Genomic DNA, 22,761 nt, shown 5'->3' with positions numbered 1-22,761 from the left:
CCTGCCACTTCTTACTCAGGATGTGGATCACAGCACAGGGTTTCTGTAATTCTCTTTTGTTTCTGGTTCCTAGAGTTGTTTGTCTCTGGCACTAGCTTTTTTATAAATATATGTTTTATTATAATTTTACCTACCTTTGCATGTGTTTGAGCAGAATGTTTGTCAAAAAATGAACTTACTAGACCATCTTGACCAGAATTCACAGCAAATGTTTTCACCTCCTAATGACTGAATTGGATCAGCCTGCAGCAAAGTGACTTGACTGCATTGGATCTAGTCATGTAAATGGTGTTGAAGAAATATAAAACCCTAAAATTTCAACTAAGCCTATTCACTGGCTGTAAAATTAAAGGTTTTTAAAAACTTCTATCTGCTGGTGGTTGTTCAGAAGACTCATCTCTTCTACAACTGTGAGATGGTGAGGTGGAGCTGTGAGCTGGAGCCAGCATGCATGGGGAGGGAGGGGGCAAATTAGCCAGAGGGAGGCATCTGTGATGTTCCCGAGGCAGGAAGGGAATTAGAGAGCGGGGCATTGCAATGAGGTGGTAAGCACATCTGCTAGTGAAAGCATGACTCCAGATCCTTCCCTACACCCCTCAGGATGTGGAGCACAGCTGACCTGCAGCTTCCGCCCTGCAGTGTCAATCTGTACACTGGGTAGTAGCAATTACACAGATTAATTATGTCTGGTGTTTTGAGAACTACCCACTTCCACCACTGACCATCTCCCAAGTCCTGTAGGCAGAGGAGTGTGTTTTACAGCCCTGCAGGCTTTGAAGATGCTCAGAACTCAGAGCCTAAGACACTCCTTTTGGGGCCACATTAGATGGCTAAAGACAAGGTAGCTGTGATTCTGACTCAGAGGCCTTGGAAACCCAGTGGCCATCCCTGGGTCCCCAGCAGAGCAAGTGGGACCCAGAACAGCTCTGCATATTCTTGGAGATGACCAGGATGCCCTCAGAAGTCCCACCTGGCCTAGCAAGGCTATGACCTTGCCAGGAGCAAACACCATTTCTTCACACTGGAATTGCTTGGTTTAAAGCCGATTTCCTACAAATGCTCTGTAGTCCTAAGAGCATAGAAACCTCAAGCAGAGACGAGATGGGAAGGGGCTTCCAGAGACTACAGTGCAACATCTACTCACTACTCAAAACCAAGTTAGTAGAGTTGAAGCAAATCCAAACTTCAAGATGAACCTTTTTTTTTCTGAGGATTGTTCTCTTTAGTGTAGTCATAAACTAAATGGGAGACTGATCACTCACACACTACATACCCAGCTGAGAAACATTAATGCACACCCAATAAGTGCCTGTCACCTTGGCAGCACAGGGGGCAGAAAGGAATAAGACAGTCCTCATCATGGAAAAAGACATCTATCAATGGACAATGGGACTTAAAAGCAAACCATTGTAATACAATGTTAATTCTACCTAGATGATTTTGACAGAACTGCAGAGAGAAATTAGGGAAGAAGAGAATAAGGAGCATCCCAGGCAGCCACAGAGGCAAGAAAATTTCAAGGGTGACCTAACAGATGCAAAGTCCACTTGTTTGACTTGGGTGAGGGAGCTACAGAAATTGAAATTTAAAAAGCAGGCAGACATAAGTCACATTTCATCTAAGATGCTACAAATTGTAAAATGAACTATTATTTCATGTACAACCAAGAAAAAAAAATGCTGCTAATTGAATTATCACACACCATTGACTGCAAAACATCCCAACTTAAAATGGGTTAAAATGTAAGGCAATATGCCTCTCAGAATGGATGAAATATGGTAATTCCTCAAAGAAGAAATGTAAAGGTGAATTAATACTAAAAAAACCGTTTTTAGTAGAAAGATAAAATAAATTCAAACCAAATGTAGATATCATTTTGCTCTTACCAAATTGGTAAACTATTGAAAATAATGGTTAGCATTAGCAAAGAGATAATGAAATGGACAAACTCATGCTAAAAGCATACATTTATACTATATTTCTGGAAATCACTTTGGTAATAATGTATCAGGAACCCAAATATGTGCTTATTCTTTGAGCCAGTAATCTTACCTAGAGGAATCTATCCTAAATCCATACTTACAGACTCAGAAGATTTCTGTACAAGAATGTAAGTTCACTTATAAAAATGCAAGTTATATAAATGCTATATTATCAGTAAGTAGATAAATAAACAGTGGCATAATCATAGAAATGTTAGTCAATTGCTGAAATAGTTGTTAAACTATCTAATAACATGGAGAAAATCTCATAATGTAGTGGTGAGTTTTAAAGGGGTAGAAACAAAACTCTACATAAAGTATGAATCTAATTCAAATCTAGGGAAAAGGTATTTAATATAGACTAGAAAGAGAGGTAATCTTGGTTAACTTTGAGTTGTAGCATTATTGGTGACATTTTTTCTTCTTATAATTTTTATTATGTCTCAAATTTTCTACAGTGATATGATGTTTATCTTTTATAACCTTTCCTTACCCCAAACAGATGTGCTTTGCCAAATTCTGCTTGTTAAAATTAAATAAAAATTAAATTGTAGTCAAGAATGTAAGCACATGCATGGAGACAGAACGATCAATAGGTGCCCCCTTATATTAAACAATAATTACACTTGATCCTCATGAATACTTATGATTTTCCAGTACACGTTAGATTGGGTCAAGCAGAGGTCATACGTGCCTTCCATATTTCTCAATGGTAGAGATTATAATGAGCACCCACCATGCATCAATACTAGGCTAAATTTACAAGCATTATTTCTAATTCTTACCTTCTCCCAGACAGATGAGAAAACAGAAGTTCCAAGAAGCTGAAGAAGCACATGTGAGCATGCACAATTTGAACACAGCAAAGCTGGGATTTGAACCTGGGTCTCACTCTCACCATAGACTCACACTCCTTCCCTTGCACTATTCGCCTCTAAAAGGCAGATCCTTCCATAGCATGTGCAGATGAACATCAAAGAGGGCCAAAATTCTTTCTATAGGTGAGTGGGGGAGATTGGGAACCAACTACAGAAATATTTATGTCCATTCATTCCTAGAGAGACCTCACAAATGTGGATGACAAAGCTCTCTGATAACAAGAGTAGACTGGATAACTATGGGGCCAGGTTCTCAGTTTATCAACTCAACTCCTGAAAAACTAGTCCTTTCCATTGTCTGTGGTCACTAAGATAATGGTGCAATGCTGTTTACCCACCTGGCAACGTAAGGCGACTCGTGGAGCTGGTGCTTGGGGCTGGTGAGCTGTGAGAACGTCGCTTTGTGCCTGTGAAGAGAAAAACGAAGATAAGAAAAAATAGGATTGTGAAAAGACCTGGTGGACAAGTAAATGTTCATCTGAAATGTTATTAAATTTGGGTCTGAAAACAACCTTTAGAAGCAGATTAGGTGAGGTTGCAGGGTGGCACATGTTCTGTGGTCCAGAAAGGCTGGGAGTGTCGCCTTTGCCTTTGTGTGTGTGTGACAATACTCAGTTCCTCTGGCTGGAAAGTTGACATGTTGGGATCAATGTGCCACTGAGCAAGCCTACATTTTAGGATTGCAGGGGAAGCTTTCTAAATCTGCAGTTGCCTGGGTGTCACTCCCACAGTTCTAGGGTGGAGGCCCAGCATTGATGTTTCTAAAGCCCTTTATTCTAATGTGCTTTCATCCAGGATGGAGGACTGTGTGAAGAAGGGGAAGCTCTGATTTAGAATGAGGGAATCAGGGGTTTATCCCTGCTTTGTGCTTATAGGCTTTACTTGTTATTGGAGCTCAAGCAATTAACTGGATCTTTCTGAAGTTCAGGACTTCATCTGAGAAATGAGAATAACAGCAATTACATCAAAATGTCCCAATGAGGATTAAAGGAACCAAGTTGTGTCCAGTGTCCAGGAGTGATGGAAGACTCCACAAATGTTAGGTTAGTGGCGTTTCTGAGTTTCCCAGCAACTGGCAACAGGATTCCTATTAGGAAGGGAATTATCTTTGTTCTAATAAAGTATTTAATGGGTCATGAGGCAATGAAAAGGCAAAGCTCAGGATGGGATCAATAAGAAGAGAGCAGAACAAAGGCACAAAGGGAAGACTGAGTGGTTCTGCCAAAAAAATTTACATTTTTTGTATATATGTATGTGTACGTATATACACATGCATTTATTTACATATAAATATATACACAGACACATATATGCACACATATTATACATAAACATAAATATTTATTTACTCGTTCATTCATTTATTTTGTCATTCAAAGTGGGAAGAAAGGGGCCTGGAAGACAGATTCTAGCAACATGGCAGATGCCTGCAGTCTGAGCTGGCAGAAATGCAGAGAGAATTCCTCAGCAGAGGATATCCATGAGTCAGTGTTAGGTTATTTCTGTTAGGAGTCCCCAGAAACTTCCCAAATTTTAGTAAAGTCTACTTTATATGCAGAGGCCTGGTGTAAGTGGAAGCTGTGCTAATTGAGAAGACCCTGTGTGTCAATATAGTCACCGGTAAAGATAACAAGAGAATCCAAAGGCTGGGCAGTGTCAGAGGAAGCAGAGACTTGGGGTTGGAGGTGAGTGGGTGAGTGGTAAGATTTCCCTATCCCAGAATCCCTGGGGAAGAATGGAGACATGCACTTTGGATGACATCTGAGATTGTTCCATTTTACTTTGTCATTTTTGAGATGGAGTCTCACTCTGTTGCCCAGGGTGGAGTGCATTGGTGCGATCTCGGCTCACGGCAACCTACGCCTCCTGGGTACAAGTGATTCTCCTGCCTCAGCTTCTGGGTAGATGGGGCTAGAGGTGTGCACCACCATGCCTGGCTAATTTTTGCAATTTTAATAGAGATGGGGTTTCATCAGGTTGTTTAGGCCGGTCTCAAACTCCTGACCTTGTGATCCACACACCTCTGCCTCTCAAAGTGCTGAGATAACAGGCATGAGCCACCACGCCCAGCCTGGCATTCTGCTTTTTGTGGATACTCTTGTGAAGTTGAGAGACCAAATTTAATGTTGCCTACATGAGTACCTGAAAAACTGCAAAGTGTTTAATGGCCACAAACTTTTAGTGTTGCTACCTGTAGAAACATCTACTATTGCCAAGTTATTTCATAGAAATGCTTGGTGAAATTAAAAAAAAACACTATGATCTTCCAGAAGCCTGCAGGTTGATAGCTTTCCACAGAGGTAGCTTTTCATCCCCTAGGTATCTTGTCTGCAAACATTAAGTAAGGGAACTCTGGGAACCTTGAGTCAGTGAAAAAGCAGAACTGCAAGCCCTCTACAAATGTTGTTATTTTCTCTGTTTGCTTGGTGAGATGCCCAATACATCAGGAAAGGGGTGAAGCCATCCCACCTCTCATAATTATGAGTCATAAACAGGTAGCAGGCAAGGATGCATAAAATAAGACTGGTTTTGATTTTGCCACGGGCCATTGGGGGTGGTTAGGTTCTGAGTCAGCCTCCCACTGGCTTCCAGTTTGCTGAGGTTGTGTTCTTGAATCACTTTCCATGCCGAAGCTACCAAATTACCTGTCACTTTACTCAAAGTTCCACTCATGGGAGTAATACCCAACTCAGCTAAGTTTCATTTTCTAAAGCCCTTTGCCCTTCAACCTTCCCTTGCTCCCTCCCATATCTAGGAAGAACATCAGAAACCTGGTGGGAATACCCAGTCTAGACCTAGCTTCTAAACTGTAGTGTACGATGCACACAGAAGGCTTCAGACCACGCACCACATGGAACTGGTTCTTGAGTTCATTGTAGAACTCTACTCTGTCAGTGGTTTTCAATCCTGGCTACATATTAGAATCATCTATGGAGTGCTTAAACAATATGCTGACACCTGGCCCTTCACCCCAAGATGCTGTTTAGTTGGTCTGGATGGGACCTGGGCATGGGGACTTCTTAATGTTCCCAGGTGAGCCTGACCTGCAGTCATGAGAAGCACCGCCTTCACTGAATACCCAGAGAACATGTTTCTTTCAGTTGTCAGGATGGAAGCCTTCTTTTTTCTGAAACAACTGATGTGCTCATCCTCATGAAAGTGAATCTTTTGAATGGTTTCTTTCCATTTAAAAGTAGGATTCCAGAAAGCTTAGACCCAGTTTATGACCTAATGCTAGGAATCGGGGAGGCCGATTTAGCCTGTGCGTCTGCATATTAATATTTGCTCTGGTATGCTCCATCTGTGCTAGCTCTACTTCATGACTCTGGTTTTATTCTGCTTTCTTAATCGTTAAAAAAGCAATGTATTAAATTTATATGATTTTAGAATTCTCAAATATTTTATAAATGAGGTAAAATAAAAGCAAATAAACAACTATGTCAATGCTGCTATTGCAAAATTTCATTTTCCTCATCAATAAAATTTAGGGAGCATCAATGTCAGGACGATAATGGTGAGCATCAAGTAAGAGTACACATGTGACAGTGCTTAGTAAACTGTGTTGTACAATATAGTGTTTATTATTATTTTTAGAAAGGTGTGTGTGCACGTGCATGTGTGCATGTGTGTGTGTGCACATGTGTGCATTTGTGTGTGTGTGTGTCAAAGTAGGTAATCTGTCATCTTTGGGAAATAAACACTTTAAGGTCAGGAATTACATTGCTCTTGACTCACAGCATGTGGCTATTTAAGGAGTAAACAACCCAATCCGTCAGCTCGGGGCAGAAATGTCACCACTACAACTTGTATGACTTGAGGTATCCTTTGACAAACAAATAGCTTTCAGATATTTCAAATTAATGTCCTTGTTTGGTTCAGCTAAAGGGCAGTGAATCCAATTCATCAAGAGTCTGAAGTAGACGACAGGGATGGAAGTGACACCTAAGGCTACCCACCTCAGGATGAACACACACCTAAGACTCAGGGACTTCACAAAGTTAGTGCTAAAGCACAGTGATTTGCAGCTTAACCTCAAACAAATAATTTCCCTTCCGCAAAATGGGGTTAGCCTGGCCAAGTCTGTGCTTGCTGGGGAAAGGGTGATTTAAGAGCCCTTGAGACAAAACATCATCATTATTAATGGTCTGGCAATAGCAATGTTGTTATAGTACAACCAGATCCCACAGGGCAGAGGAGGATGCCGAAAGGCTGAAGTATGAAAAAACTTATTGGCCATTTTCAATCTCTCTGTTTTAGCATATTGTAAATGACTGCCTTTCTGATATCCACAGACCTCTGATCATTATTGCTGAGCATATCTGCCAACATCTTCTTTGTGCTCCATCTGGGCTGGGGCAGAGGGCAACAAGCCATTGCCTGAAGCCTCAGAATAAATCATAATTTTTGCCCCTTTACAGCTTTGAAGAGAGGGCATCGATAAAAGTCCAAGTTCTGCTTTAGGCTGTGAGATTACTGAAAGAGTCTGGAGGGCTTAAGTTACTGCTGTCAGGTACATTTAGCAAAAAAGAAAAAAATGAAGAGTCTGGAGGGCTTAACCCCACCTCCCCCCACCACACACACACACCTCCCGAAGAGTTATCGTCCAATAGTATATAAATTAGAGTTGAATATTCAGAGTATCAGAGTATTTAATGTTATTTTCCTCCACAATACAACTACCATCAATACTAGGTTTGCTTTTGTGTGACTTGAACATATCTGTTCATCACAAAGAACAATGATTAAAAACAAGAGCTGGAGGATCCAAGATGGCCGTTTAGGAATAGCTCAGGATTGCAGCTCCCAGTGAAAGCGCAGAGGGTGAGTGGACGCCGCATTTTTATTGCCCACAGACTAGGAAATTCCCAGGCGGAGGATCTCCGCAGGTCACCAGCGCTGCTGCTTTGCCCCGCGCGGCTGCTTTGTCGGCGCCCCGGAGCAGCGGTTCTCCATACAAAATACACCGGTCCAGGTGCCCTTTTGGCTGGCGATTGGAGCCACGGGAAGTCGCCCATTCGTCTGTTTAAAAAGGGGACTGAGCAGGGAACCAGGACAGTAGATTCCAGGGCAAAAAAAAAAAAAAAAAAAGCACCACAAACCTCAGTGCCACTGTTTAAGCCAGCGCAGTGAGTGGCCGCAGGGGAAAACAAACAGACCCCGGCGCCTCTTCAACAGGTGACGGGAACACAAACTTAAAAAAGGCTCTGAGGCAGGCAGCCAGGTGATCAGGCTCGGCTGGTCCCACCCCCACTAAAGAACAGCAATCAGAAACTCTGGATTGAGAGTTTCACAGCAAGCGCAGCTGAACCCCAGACAGTCCAGCTCTGTGGCGGAGGGGCGTCCCATTACCGAGGCAGCCCGCCACCACGGAGGTAGTCGGACAATGCCGAGGCAGCCCGCCGTTGCCGAGGCAACCCGCCATTGCTGAGGCAGCCCGCTGTTGCCAAGGCAACCCGCCACAGCAGAGAGACTCCGCCTCAACAGAGGCGGGCCACCATCGCCAAAGCAGTTCTAACTACACCCATATAAACAGGACTGCAGGGAAGTTCACTCGGCAGCTGGGCGGAGCCCACAGCAGCTCAGCAAAGCCTCTACAGGCCGACAGTGACTAGGCTGCCTCCTTGCTGGGCAGGGCAAGTCTGAAGGAAAAAAAAAAGAAGGCGGCAGCATAACGAAAACTCATAAATAAAGCCCTAAATCCCTGGGATAGAGCACCTGGGAACAAAAAGCAGTTTATGAGTTCTGCTGCAGCAGACCTAAATGTACCTGCTCAGCAGCTCTGAATGAACAACAGAGCTCACAGCTCACCATTTGAGCTCCTATAAAGAAGAGACTGTCTCCTCAAGCAGCTCCCTGACCCCTATATATCCAAAGAGACACCTCATAAAGGAGAGATCAGATTGACACTAGGCGGGTATCCTTCTGGGACAAAGATAGCAGAAGAAGAAAACTGGTAACAACCCTTACTGTTCAGCAGCTGCTGCAGGTGAACACCAGGCAAGCAGGGCCTGGAGTGAACCTCAGCAGACCTACAGCAGAGGGGCCAGACTGTCAGAAGGAAAACCAAGAAACAGAAATAACCTCATCATCAACAAACAGAACATCAATCTGAAAGATGTGAGACCCAATCTGAAAGCCAGCAACTACAAAGTTGCTGGTGGATAAATCCTTAAAGATGGGAAGAAACCAGCGCAAAAAGGATGAAAACACCCGAAACCAGAACCCTCTCCTCCTACAAGGGATCACAACTCCTCACCGGCAAGGGAACAAGGTTGGAGGGAGAACGAGTGTGATGAAATGACAGAATCAGACTTCAGAAGGTGGGTAGTAAGAAACTTCTGTGAACTTAAAGAACATGTTCTAACCAAATGCAAAGAAACTAAGAACGTTGAAAAAAGATTTGACGAAATGCTAACGAGAATGGACAAAATAGAAAGGAATATAAGTGAATTGATGGAGCTGAAAAACGCAACATGAAAACTTCACAAAGCATGCACAAGTATCAACAGCCGAATTGACCAAGCAGAAGAAAGGATATCAGAGGTCGAAATTTAACTCAATGAAATAAAATGGGAAGGCAAGACTGGAGAAAAAAGGGTAAAAAGGAATGAACAAAATCTCCACGAAATGTGGGACTATGTGAAAAGACCTAATCTACGTTTAATAGGTGTACCTGAATGCGACGAAGAGAATGAATCCAAGCTGGAAAATACTTTTCAGGATATTATCCAGGAAAACTTCCCCAACCTAGCAAGGCAGGCAAACATTCAAGTCCAGGAAATACAGAGAACACCACAAAGATATTCGTCAAGAAGAGGAACCCCAAGGCACATAATCATCAGATTCACCAGGGTTGAAATGAAGGAGAAAATACTAAGGGCAGCCTGAGAGAAAGGTCAGGTTACCCACAAAGGGAAGCCCATCAGACTCACAGCAGATCTCTCAGCAGAAACCCTACAAGCCAGAAGAGAGTGTGGGCCAATATTCAACATCCTTAAAGAAAAGAACTTTCAACCCAGAATCTCCTATCCAGCCAAACTAAGCTTCATAAGTGAAGGAAAAATAAAATCCTTTGGGAACATGCACGTACTCAGAGATTTCGTCACTACCAGGCCAGCTCTGCAAGAGCTCCTGAAAGAGGCTCTACACATATAAAGGAACAACAAGTACCAGCTCAACTAAAGGGCAAAACACCCAGCTAGCACCAAAATGGCAGTATCAAATTTGCACATAACAATATTAACCCTAAATGTAAATGGACTAAATGCCCCAATCAAAAGACACAGACTGGCAAATTGGATAAAAAGCCAAAACCCATTGGTGTGCTGTATCCAGGAAACCCATCTCACATGCAAGGATACACAAAGGCTCAAAATAAAGGGATGGAGGAAGATTTAACAAGCAAATGGAGAGCAAAAAAAAAAAAGCAGGAGTTGCAATTCTCATCTCTGATAAATTAGACTTTAAAGCAACAAAGATCATAAGAGACAAAGAGGGACATTACATAATGGTAAAAGGACCAATGCAACAAGAAGAGCTAACAATCCTAAATATATACGCACCCAATACAGGAGCACCCAGATATATAAGGCAAGTTCTTAATGACTTACAAAGAGACTTAGACTCCCACACAATTATAGTGGGAGACTTTAACAACCCATTGTCAATATTAGACAGATCAACCAGACAGAAAATTAACAAGGATATCCAGGACTTGAACTCAGACCTGGACCAAGCAAACCTAATAGATATTTACAGAACTCTCCACCCCAAATCCACAGAATATACATTCTTCTCAGCACCACATCACACCTACTCTAAGATTGACCACATAATTGGGAGTAAATCACTCCTCAGCAAATGCAAAAGAACGGAAATCCTAACAAACAGTCTCTCAGACCACAGTACAATCAAGTTAGAACTCAGAATTCAAAAACTAACCCAGAAGCGCACAGCTTCATGGAAACTGAACAACTTGCTCTTGAATGTTGACTGGATAAACAATGAAATGAAGGCAGAAATAAAGATGTCCTTCGAAACCAACGAGAATGAAGACACAACATACCAGAATCTCTGGGACACATTTAAAGCAGTCTCTAGAGGAAAATATATAGCAATAAGTGCCCACATGAGAAGCAAGGAGAGATCAAAAATTGACACCCTATCGTCAAAACTGAAAGAGCTAGAGCAGCAAGATCAAAAAACCTCAAAGTCTAGCAGAAGACAAGAAATAGCTAAGATCAGAGCAGAACTGAAGGAGATAGAGACACAAAAAACCCTTCAAAAAATCAATAAATCCAGGAGCTGGTTTTTTGAAAAGATCAACAAAATAGACAGACCACTAGCCAGATTAATAAAAAAGGAAAGGGAGAATAACCAAATTGATGCAATAAAAAACGATAAAGGGGATATCACCACAGATTCCACAGAAATTCAAACCATCATCAGAGATTATTACAAACAACTCTATGCACATAAACTACTAAACCTGGAAGAAATGGATAAATTCCTGGACACTTGCTTCCTCCCAAGCCTAAACCAGGAAGAAGCTGAAACCCTGAACAGACCCATAACAAGGTCTGTAGTTGAGGCAGCAATTAAGAGCTTACCACCCAAAAAAAGCCCAGGTCCAGGTGGGTTCACAGCCGAATTCTACCAGACATACAAAGAGGAGGTGGTACCATTCCTTCTGAAACTATTCCAAACAATACAAAAAGAGGGAATTCTTCCCAAATCATTTTATGAGAACAACATCGTCCTGATTCCAAAACCCGGCAGAGACTCAACAAGAAAAGAAAACTTCAGGCCAATATCCATGATGAACATAGATGCAAAAATCTTCAATAAAATACTGACAAGCGGATTGCAACAGCACATCAAAAAGCTTATCCACCATGATAAGCTTCATCCCGGGGATGCAAGGCAGCTCAACATAACGCAAGTCTATAAACATAATTCACCACATAAACAGAACCAAAGACAAAAACCACATGATTATCTCAATTGATGCAGAGAAGGCCTTTGACAAAATTCAACAGCCCTTTATGCTAAAAACCCTCAATAAGCTAGGTATTGATGGAACGTATCTCAAAATAATAAAAGCTATTTATGACAAACCAACAGCCAATATCATACTGAATGGGCAAAAACTAGAAGCATTCCCCTTGAAATGTGGCACCAGACAAGGATGCCCTCTCTCACCGCTGCTATTCAATATAGTATTAGAAGTTCTAGCCAGAGCAATCAGCCAAGAAAAAGAAATAAAGGGCATTCAAATAGGAAAGGAGGAAGTCAAATTGTCTCTATTTGCAGACGACATGATTGTATATCTAGAAGACCCCATCGTCTCAGCCCCAAACCTCCTGAAACTGATAAGCAAGTTCAGCAAAGTCTCAGGATACAAAATCAATGTGCAAAAATCACATGCATTCCTATACACCAATAACAGACTTAAAGAGAGCCAAATCAAGAACAAACTTCCATTCACAATTGCCACAAAGAGAATAAAATACCTAGGAATACAACTAACAAGGAATGTAAAGGACCTCTTCAAGGAGAACTACAAGCCACTGCTCAACATGATAAGAGAGGACACAAACAGATGGAGAAACATTCCATGTTCATGGTTAGGAAGAATCAATATCGTGAAAATGGCCATACTGCCCAAAGTAATTTACAGATTCAATGCTATCCCCATCAAGCTACCAATGACCTTCTTCACAGAACTGGAAAAAACCACCTTAAACTTCATACGGAACCAAAAGAGAGCCTGCATAGCCAAGTCAATTCTAAGCAAAAAGAACAAAGCGGGAGGCATCACACTACCGGACTTCAAACTATACTACAAGGCTACAGTAATCAAAACAACATGGTACTGGTACCAAAACAGAGATATAGACCAATGGAACAGAACAGAGGTCTCGGAGGCAACACAACATATCTACAACCATCTGATCTTTGACAAACCAGACAAAAACAAGCAATGGGGAAAGGATTCCCTGTTCTATAAATACTGTTGGGAAAGCTGGCTAGCCATGTGCAGAAAGCAGAAACTGGACCCCTTCCTGACACCTTACACTAAAATTAACTCCAGATGGATTAAAGACTTAAACATAAGACCTAGCACCATAAAAACCCTAGAAGAAAATCTAGGCAAAACCATTCAGGACATAGGTGTAGGCAAGGACTTCATGACCAAAACACCAAAAGCATTGACAACAAAAGCCAAAATAGACAAATGGGACCTAATCAAACTCCACAGCTTCTGCACAGCAAAAGAAACAGTCATTAGAGTGAATCGGCAACCAACAGAATGGGAAAAAATTTTTGCAGTTTACCCATCTGACAAAGGGCTGATATCCAGAATTTACAAAGAACTAAAACAGATTTACAAGAAAAAAACTAACAAGCCCATTCAAAAGTGGGCAAAGGATATGAACAGACACTTTACAAAAGAAGACATACATGAGGCCAACAAACATATGAAAAAATGCTCATCATCACTGGTCATCAGAGAAATGCAAATCAAAACAACATTGAGATACCATCTCACGCCAGTTAGAATGGCGATCATTAAAAAATCTGGAGACAACAGATGCTGGAGAGGATGTGGAGAAATAGGAACATTTTTGCACTGTTGGTGGGAGTGTAAATTAGTTCAACCATTGTGGAAGACAGTGTGGCGATTCCTCAAGGACCTAGAAATAGAAATTCCTTTTGACCCAGCAATCCCATTACTGGGTACATATCCAAAGGATTACAAATTGTTCTACTATAAGGACACGTGCACACGAATGTTCATTGCAGCACTGTTTACAATAGCAAAGACCTGGAACCAACCCAAATGCTCATCGACGATAGACTGGATAGGGAAAATGTGGCACATATACACTATGGAATATTATGCAGCCATCAAAAACGATGAGTTTGGGTCCTTTGTAGGGACATGGATGAACCTGGAAACCATCATTCTCAGCAAACTGACAGAAGAGCAGAAGATCAAACACCGCATGTTCTCACTCATAGGTGGGTGTTGAACAATGAGAACACATGGACACAGGGAGGGGAGCACTACACACTGGGGTCAGTTGGGGGAAAATAGGGGAGGGACGGTGGGGGGTGGGGAGCTGGGGAGAGATAGCAAGGGGAGAAATGCCAGATGTAGGTGATGGGGAGGAAGGCAGCAAATCACACTGCCACGTGTGTACCTATGCAACAATTTTGCATGTACCCCAAAACCTAAAATGCAATAAAATAAATAAATAGGGAAAAAAAACCAAGAGCTATTCAGAGATGCAACACCATATGCTATTTAAATATGGCTTTCAAAATATTTGAATATGATTTGAACTTGAATTGAGCATATGAATGAGGAGTTCAAAAAATGATCAAAACTGTGACCCAGTCGCTGTCCAATGGAATTTTGTCCAATGGAGATATTCAGAAATGTGACAAAGCCTTATGTACAAATAGTTCCATTGCTGTTATTTACAACTGCAAAAAGTAAAATAAAAGCATATAATTTAATTTCTCAATGGCAGAGAGGTGGTTAAGTAAATTGTGCTGGAGCCACAGAATAAAACATGTTGCCATTGAAATTATATTAATGGAGCGGTTAAAAAACTCACAAGAAAATGCTTACAGTCCAATGTCATGTGAACAAACCATAATTCAAAATTTACTATATGGCCTTAACTCTGTAAAAATGCATAGCAAAAGATCATAAGAAAATAAAGTACCTACAATGATTAATTGTTGGATGGGGTATTACAAGTGATTTTAAGTTTTCTATGTACTGTCTATACTTTCTAAATTGAGTAAATTCTATTTTTACTTTAAGAAATAAAAAATTAAAAAATATGTTTCAATGAATGGCAGGCATAGCTGCTTTGGAGAAACATCACAGTCCCCTTCATCAGAGTAATACCATCCAGAAACGATACATCAGGTGGCCCTGGTGAAGGGGAGGTATTTGTGTAATATACAGTATCACCACTAGAGGGTTCTCTCTCAGGAGCTGGTTGGAAGGCATGAGGCTGGGTGCCGTACAGGATGTAAACCACTTTTATTCCCACAAACAGAAGTAATGACTACACAGAGTCCCTGACTTATGATGGCCCAGCTTAAATTTTTGGACTTCATGATAATGGGAAAGCAATACACACTCACTAGAAACCACATACAACCATTCTGTTTTTCACTTTCAGAACAGTATTCAATAAATTACATGAGCTATTCAACACTTTATAATATTCTTTGCATTATGTGATTTTTGCCCAACTCTGTGATAATGTAAGTGTCTTGTGTATGCTTAAGGCAGGATAGCCTAAGCTATGATGCAAACATAGCTGGTAGGCTAGGCCTATTAAATGCATTTTTGACTTATGATTTTTCCAACCCACAATGGGTTTATCAGGACATGACCCCATGATAAGTCAAGGAACATCTGTATTCCCTAGTCAGACTCCTTATGTTCATGGCTGGAGCAGGAAAATATTGCCAAATATGCCCCTTTCAAGAATAGGAGAAAGAAAAAGTTTGCAATTCAAGCCGCTAGCATCAAAGGGCTGTAAAATTATAATATCATTGTACCCCAAAGAAAATTAAACATATGGAAGCCAGCTTAATTCCATGAATGCTGAGATTTCTTATGCCTCTGAGGAGCTTCTGATAACCCATTTACTTCATCCCTCACAGTCAAAACTGGTGAAAGGAAACATGATATAATCATACTCTGTGTATGTCTTTCAGTGTGCAGGCAAAGGCACTTGGTGCCTGAGTTTCATGAGGTGTTTAAGGGAATATAAAAGAGACAGTTGGTTGAGTGAGTTTGGTCAGCCCTAAATCTGAGACAGAACACGGATAACAACGAGAAACATTCAAAGGAAAAAAAACCAGCCTTTTCATTTTTCCAACTCCAATTAAGAGGGTTAACTCATCATTTTTATTTGGTCATCAGAAGAACATACAAGTGCTTATGCATTGCTAGATGCTGGGGGAACATTATACATTGAAGGACTGTCAGGCTCACCTGTGCAATAAAGATTTACAATAAACACATCATTAATTTTTCTGATAGCAGTTCAGTATACTCTTTTTTTACATGAATCCTTACGATGTAATTTTGCATTTGGAGATAGATGCTATGGCATTTGGAAACATTGTTTTAGTACAAAACAGCATCTTAGAGAACAGAACACTCTTCCTTAGAATGGATGGCCATTCTTTTGCCCTGTGATGTACAAATGCAAATTATAACCTGCATTTTATCTGCCAGAAGAGTATTTCACATCATGGAAGTACACTCTATCACTACCATGAAATCAAAACAAATCCATATTACATCTTCCCTTTTGGAAGAGCATTCTCAGAACACATCCTGAAATCCCTTCCTTATTCCTCCAAAGAACTATTTATTCAGCTAGATATTGGTTGGAGGTTTGAGTTTGGGTTCTGCTTGCCTCTCCCTTTTGAGTCTTGCTAAACATTCTTGATATTAATCCAGATATCTCTCGCAAAGCCAGCTGAACAGCAGCAACATCTAAAGCTGAGGAGATGGGTTGAGTTTTCCATTCACACATGCCTAGTGCCCTCATGAGGAGAGGGCCTACAGATCCATGGTGAGTAGGGTCTCTTTAGGATGCATAGCATCCTATGTGACTCACCTTGCTTTGGGTAATTGATTCCCATAAAGACTTCCTTCTTCCTGCTTCCTTTTCCCAATCTATTTCTGCCTCCCTATCTATCCCCAGCGAACTTTGACACCCAAAACTTCCGCATGTGAATTACATGGAACAAGATGCTTTTATTTTTCCGATTATTTTGTGTTTGTATGTGCTAAAATGATATACTGCAAGCAGAATCGGTTACCTGAACAGAAGCAAAAGAAGAAATGTGAAGAGTAGAAAAATAGGAGAAAAAAAATAGAAAACATAAAGAGTTTGAAAAGGAGAAGACACTTAAATTAGATGGGGGGAATCTGGTTGTACAGTGAGCACAAGAGCTGATAAAAGCCTAACCAAGCTCTACAAATGAAAATAGCAAATATATTTTAAAAAATTTTACAGCATATAAAATTGTACAAAAATATCATCAAAGCAAGAAAAAAGGAAATGTATACTCTATAGTACTACCTCTAGAATCAGTTACTGGACAATACCTATGGCTGTAGGTTTTTCCTATACATCTATATATATTAATATAATATGTGACTGTATTTCTGTACCATCACACATATACCCGCTCAAAGACAAGGATAGTATTACACAAATTCTACCCCAAGATAGGTCATGAGAGGGAAGCAAAGACGACAAGGATGTGTCTCAGGGCAATCTATTTAAAACCCACTCTATAGCCATTGGGTTTTAATGGGCTTTATTTTAAATAAGTTACCCTTCACCAAAAACTGACTGAGAAATGTTTCTGCAGGTTCAGAAGCCAGCACTCATGAGGAATACATGAGTGAGATTCAGGAATCCCAGCTGAAGCTGACCAAAGCTGAGAGGATGGGTCTCTAGTTGGCACTGTCACTGGTCCGCAACAGCAAGCATTTACACCCAAGGGTGACAAGGTCTCCTCAGGGGAGGCTGAATGAGTGTGCCCTGAGCAAACTGAAAGGGCCCACACCCCACTCCCTGCTTCTCCTGGCTCAGCAGATGGCAGCCCAGGCTGGGTGCAAGTACAGTTAGTGAAGCCAGCCATTGCCAGGATTAATCCACTTCCGCTTGGGAACAGAAGCCAGAGTAAACATGAATTCATGTCAAATATGTCTGGCAATATTTTTTAAAAAATGAATCAGGTAGGGGTATTTAAGAAAACAATCAGAAATTAATAATGTTTAAACTTGACCACGATACATCTTTCAGTCCAGGTCATCCACTGCACAACTGTTCCTTGTTTAATATGAAAACAAGAAGCTATTTCAGCAGTGCAGTTCTTGTTTCATTCAGACATTCCTGGATAAGCACCCAGTCTTTTTACAAATGTCCAAGGAGAACCTATAGAAGCCTGCTTTCCATTTTTCTAATCTTCCTGGGCCCATGTTCACGATCAGATAAACTGTCCAATGTAAATGACTCTGGTAACATTCTAATTCTAGCATCACCTGTGTGCCCACCAGTGTCTTTGGTGAGAGGAAACCTTAAAAACTGAAATCTGGCCTTGGCAGGTAATATGTCTCTTGATCTCCAGAGGGAGGCTTTATTATAGGAATATCATCACTGCCCATTGCAATTTTTTTATTAAATTCATTTTCTCAGTGATAATGAGGGTCTTAATCATGGATCACAGCGGACAAATTATAAGTATTACTTTCCATTTGTTCATGAATAAGATCCAATATAACATCATTATTGCAACATTATGTTCTTTAACATCTCATTTTGCCACGGTTTGGTGCCGTACCAATCGTATTATTGGTGGAGCAGTACTATGCAGTGATTCCTCATGCTGCACATAGAGGATCTCCTATTTGCTTCAGGATATTCTGTTTAAGGTTTTAAAAGTTTCAACTTGGATTTTCAGTAAATCCACTGATGTTTCATAGAGATTGCTGTCATCATCCCTTTTGGAAAGACATTCTCAAATGAATCCTGTTTTATTGTTTTGTTTTTTTTCTTAAATCAAGAGGCCATAGAAAAGTTTTTATTTTATTTTTTTCATGCATTTGGCTATGACAATTTCTCCCAAATTACCTGCAATTTCCCATCTCTTATGATAAGCTATTTGTGTGAGTAGGGTATGCCTGCATATACTTAGAAGATAAGAAGATAAGCCTTTAGCAATGTGCTTGGCATATAGGAGACGCTGAATACATTTTCAGGGATATTTGAATTTTGTTTGCATTCACAAGTAGATAGTGGAATTCAGTTAGACGATTCTGCATGTGTTTCCTGAATGCTGACCATGTTCCAAGCACTGTGGTGGGCCAGCACCACATCTCCTGTGGGGTGTGTGGGCATCTCCGAATCAGAACAAAGTTTCCAATTAGGAAAAAAAAAAATGTTGCCTGAATTCCCTGAATTTTCTTTATTTGGGATAGAACACTATATACACAGGTTTCCAGTCTCAGACTCTTCTCTACTTCACTACAAGAAAAAGATTTCGTGCTTTTTTTCCTATTGTTTTTCCTAGGCTTTGTGGGGAATGCTACAAATTAATTTCCATTATCAAAATCTCTGCTCATAGATTAAGAAAGAAGAAAATATATTACATTATCTATCTATCAATCAATCTATCTATCTAAAGAAAAGTGACCCACGAGAGAAGTGATACTAAAATAAACAATATCCGTACTTCCAAAACATGGATAACAAAAATTGGTCTCCAACTTTTTGGATTACTGTCTCACATCCCGTGATAATGTTGCTTTTTACTTTTCACTTTTGTATTTAAAGGCATGGTCCATGTAGAAAATATAATATCATGACTTAAATTCCACAAATGAATCACATGTGCACTAGGTTATTATTTGGATCTCAGATGTTTAGGTATCATTTTACTATTTAACTGTATCAGATCCACAACGGGATCATGTCAAATGTTTTCAGTGGTTTTTAAAAGCTCCAGAAATGAAATGGACAGAACAAAGTCCATTTGAATTTAATGGGTTAGAAATGAGTCTTTTGCCTGCTGCCATAAACCATTAGGGCTCATAACCTGAGAAAGTTGGCACGCACACACAAAAATGGAACAAAAGCCTCCATAAGAATGGGTCATTATGCCACTGAAACATACCACATTAACACAACTTAGATGTAGAGCTATTTGGTGATATGGGGACCCAAATTCAAGGGCTAACTTGATTTGTCACATTTTACCCAGGAATGTGTAGAGTGTGTGGTTATGTCTGTGGTCGGACTGTCCCTATTACTGTCCCCACATACAGGTCAATTCTTAATTAAGGAGTCTAAGCCCTTGCTATGTGTGTGTAAACTAGAGGAAGATGCCATAATCTGTGCAACAAAATAATGTTTGTCCAAAATTGCTGTTTAACTTGAAGAAAACTGTTTCAAGGGAATTAAAAGACCAAAGAACATAAGCTAGAGCTTTGGAAATATTGCTGTTCCAGTCAGCACTGATTTGGAATAATTATTTTAATGTTTTATCAGCTCCAGTATCAAACCATAGCATCATCTAATATAGTAGTTTGTATTTTTAATAGATAACTTTGCATTTTTACTCAATACCCCTTCAAAACACTTTTTAAAGATTTAAAGCTAAGAGTGAGTTACATGGAGTTTTGTTTTACTTCACTGAGAGTTTTTGGTGTAACTTTTCATTCTTTACGGAATGAAATTCTCTTTCCATTCTTTTTCAGTTGATTAATGACTTAAAGTAAATGAAAAACATTTCCATTTTTATCAGTGCTAGAAAAAAATGGCTATATTCCTGTTTCTTTTTCAAATGTTGTTGTGTGTAGCTTGTTGGATTATAAAATGGAAGCTGTAGACTTTCTATTTTGGCTGGCCAAAAAGCTCCACATACAAAAATACAGAATATAAATGAGGTAAAAGGTCCAGGTTTCAAGGTCAAAAGTTGACATACACTTGGTTATATTTAATTTCAATACAAAATCATACCACCTCTAAGAACATAGTTTGCAAACTGATGTCCCATAGATTGAACACAGCTTACAGGCATATTTCATTTGATTAGCACAGTGTTTGTAAGTTTTTGGGTTAGTTGTCAATATGTGAAAATTTGGAGAGGGTTTATATCAAATCCTAGGTATCTAAGACCCCCATCGTCTCACAGCTCAAATCTAGTAGCTGCCTACCGACTACCCCTTTTTGACAGCACTCACCCTCTCCAATTTCTTAAAGTCCCCATTGCTCCTTCCTGTCTCACTGATACAAAGGCGCACTACGAATTGCCATTTACCACAATGACTGTGATATTACATGTCTTGTTTCATTCATTTACTTGACCTGCTAGGTTCTTGAAGCCATTTGAATTTGTGGCCCTATTATGTAGTGAGGTCATTGTTAGGAAAGCAGGGAGCATAACAGAAAAAGCTAAGTGTTTCTCCAAGGCAAAATGTAAAGCTGGCAGAAGAAATCTGTTTAAACATCAGCCTGCTGTTGTGCGTTCTGTACAACAAAGTTCTACAAATCTTTCTGTTGGGGGAACATTTCAGCAAGGCAAAGGTCTTGGTAGACCACACACAGTCTCTTTCTGAAAAATGCCAATATTTCACCTTAGTAAAGAAAGGACGTTTAAATATCTGTTTTTGTGCTTTTTTACGTAGAAATTAAATCTGTAGCGGGGAATACACTTAAAACTATTGCCTAGCTCTCTTTCTTCCTATTACTAATCCCTACTTCATCACCAGCATGTGCTTTACTCTTGGGAAGGACTCAGAGATTCCTATGTAACCACACCCCATTTTAAGAATACTTTTATCCAAATCACATCATTTAGACCCATAAAATCACACTTTACTTGCACTCCCCTAGATCCCACCTGTAATTTGGTTTCAAGGGGGCTGCAATGCTATTCTCTTTCCATGCTACATCTACTATTCTTATTTTTGATCCATGCTATTAATCCACTTCTACCTTGTGTTTTTAAAACTCGCTAAAATGCAAAGATTTATCTGCCATATCTCCCTGATACTAATTCCTTTAGCACTTTACTGAATAAAAAGAAGAGTGATGAAGTCAAACCACAGATATCCAAAACAAGATGACCAGCCAGTGGTAAAAATGTCAGTAACTACTTAGTTACAGATGCTACCAGTGAAAACAATAGGTTCCCACTCAACAGTATGGCCATCAGCTGAACATTCAGGTTTATACTAATGAATGCACAGAGAAAATAAATTAAGCATCAAATAAAGATTCCTATAGAATAATCTTTTTTTTTTTTTTAAGAAAACAAACAGAATTACATATTATACATGTGGGGGAAAAAAGCATAAGAACAATTTTAAGTCTGAAAGGAAATTGGATTAAACTAATGTTCCTGACTCAGGAAAGGAACCAGAGACTGGAATCATCATCTTTGCTGTGACGAATGTTAGCATGGCTGTATCGTCAGTAGCCAGTGCAAAAATGACAACATTTAAAGTAACAGCATTGACAGTCATAAAATGGCAATTACTGTGTGTGTGGCTTTTTCAGGCCTCTCCCAGCATATCCAGGATGTCCATTCTCATCAGGTAAGACAGGTGCCTTGAAAGCCAGGTCATTAGCAAAGGATTTTGAGGATGCCCCTTCATGTTCTATTTCTGTTAAAGAGTAAAAATCTCAAGTTGTTTGGTTTGTTCAGGGGAATATCTCCCAGAGTTCTAAGACCTCAAACCACCCCCAAAGAGTCATCCCCTGGTAGGAGATGGTGTGAGAGAAGGCCAAGGGTTAGAAGGGGGGCTTGTTTTTGAAAGTTGTACACCTTCTCCAGATATGGGTCTTTGTGGAAGAAGGAGAAGAAGGAGAATGAAGAAGCTCAGCTAGAATGATGAAAGACATTGGCAGCCTCTTTTATTGTCTATGAGGTCTTTTTACTCTTCTGAATCTGAAAAAAAGAAAAAGAAAAAGAAAAGTGTCAATGCTGCCTTTCCCCCCGCTCCACCCTCCAAGTCTGAGGAGAAGAAAATCTAGGGGACAAAAAAAAATGGGGGAACCAATTAAACATTTCCATAGTGGTCATTGCTGTCTCCTTCGTAACAAGGTTTATTCTATCCTTCATTAATTATACCTTGCAGTAATAGTTAATGAATATTTGCAGTATAACCTATTCATGACATATTACTTGTGTTTCAGAAATTTTATTAAATTCTATTTAATTGAAAAAAATACTGCAAAGTATAATTAATAAAGTAAGAGGAAAATCTCAGTGTAAAACTGTGAATACCAGTACATTTGAAATCTTAATAGTTGCTATAAACTAGCAAACAATTGATC

At 40.0% G+C, this 22,761-nt stretch overlaps 1 protein-coding gene across 13 annotated transcripts in view; it reads right to left on the bottom strand.

Annotated features, from left to right (window-relative positions):
* PDE1C (phosphodiesterase 1C) overlaps positions 1 to 22,761 on the bottom strand; it is a 551,218-nt gene that overhangs the window by 33,360 nt on the left and 495,097 nt on the right. For 10 of the 13 annotated variants that reach the window (XM_032286655.1, XM_032286659.1, XM_032286653.1 and 7 more), the window contains one exon: positions 3,199 to 3,267. In XM_032286655.1, the coding sequence (XP_032142546.1) occupies positions 3,199 to 3,267 (69 nt within the window). Of the gene's footprint in view, positions 1 to 1,273; positions 1,374 to 3,198; positions 3,268 to 15,765; positions 22,373 to 22,761 lie in introns of those variants that run through there. The other 3 variants (XM_032286663.1, XM_032286665.1, XM_032286654.1) reach the window with 2 other exon arrangements.

The sequence above is a fragment of the Sapajus apella genome, unplaced genomic scaffold, assembly GCF_009761245.1.
Source record: "Sapajus apella isolate SASKATOON/1434 unplaced genomic scaffold, GSC_monkey_1.0 scaffold19, whole genome shotgun sequence".
In the NCBI taxonomy this organism is placed as follows: Eukaryota; Metazoa; Chordata; class Mammalia; order Primates; family Cebidae; genus Sapajus; species Sapajus apella.
The sequence above is the reverse complement of the archived record's forward strand: the minus strand, read 5'-3'. Positions and strand labels throughout refer to the sequence as shown.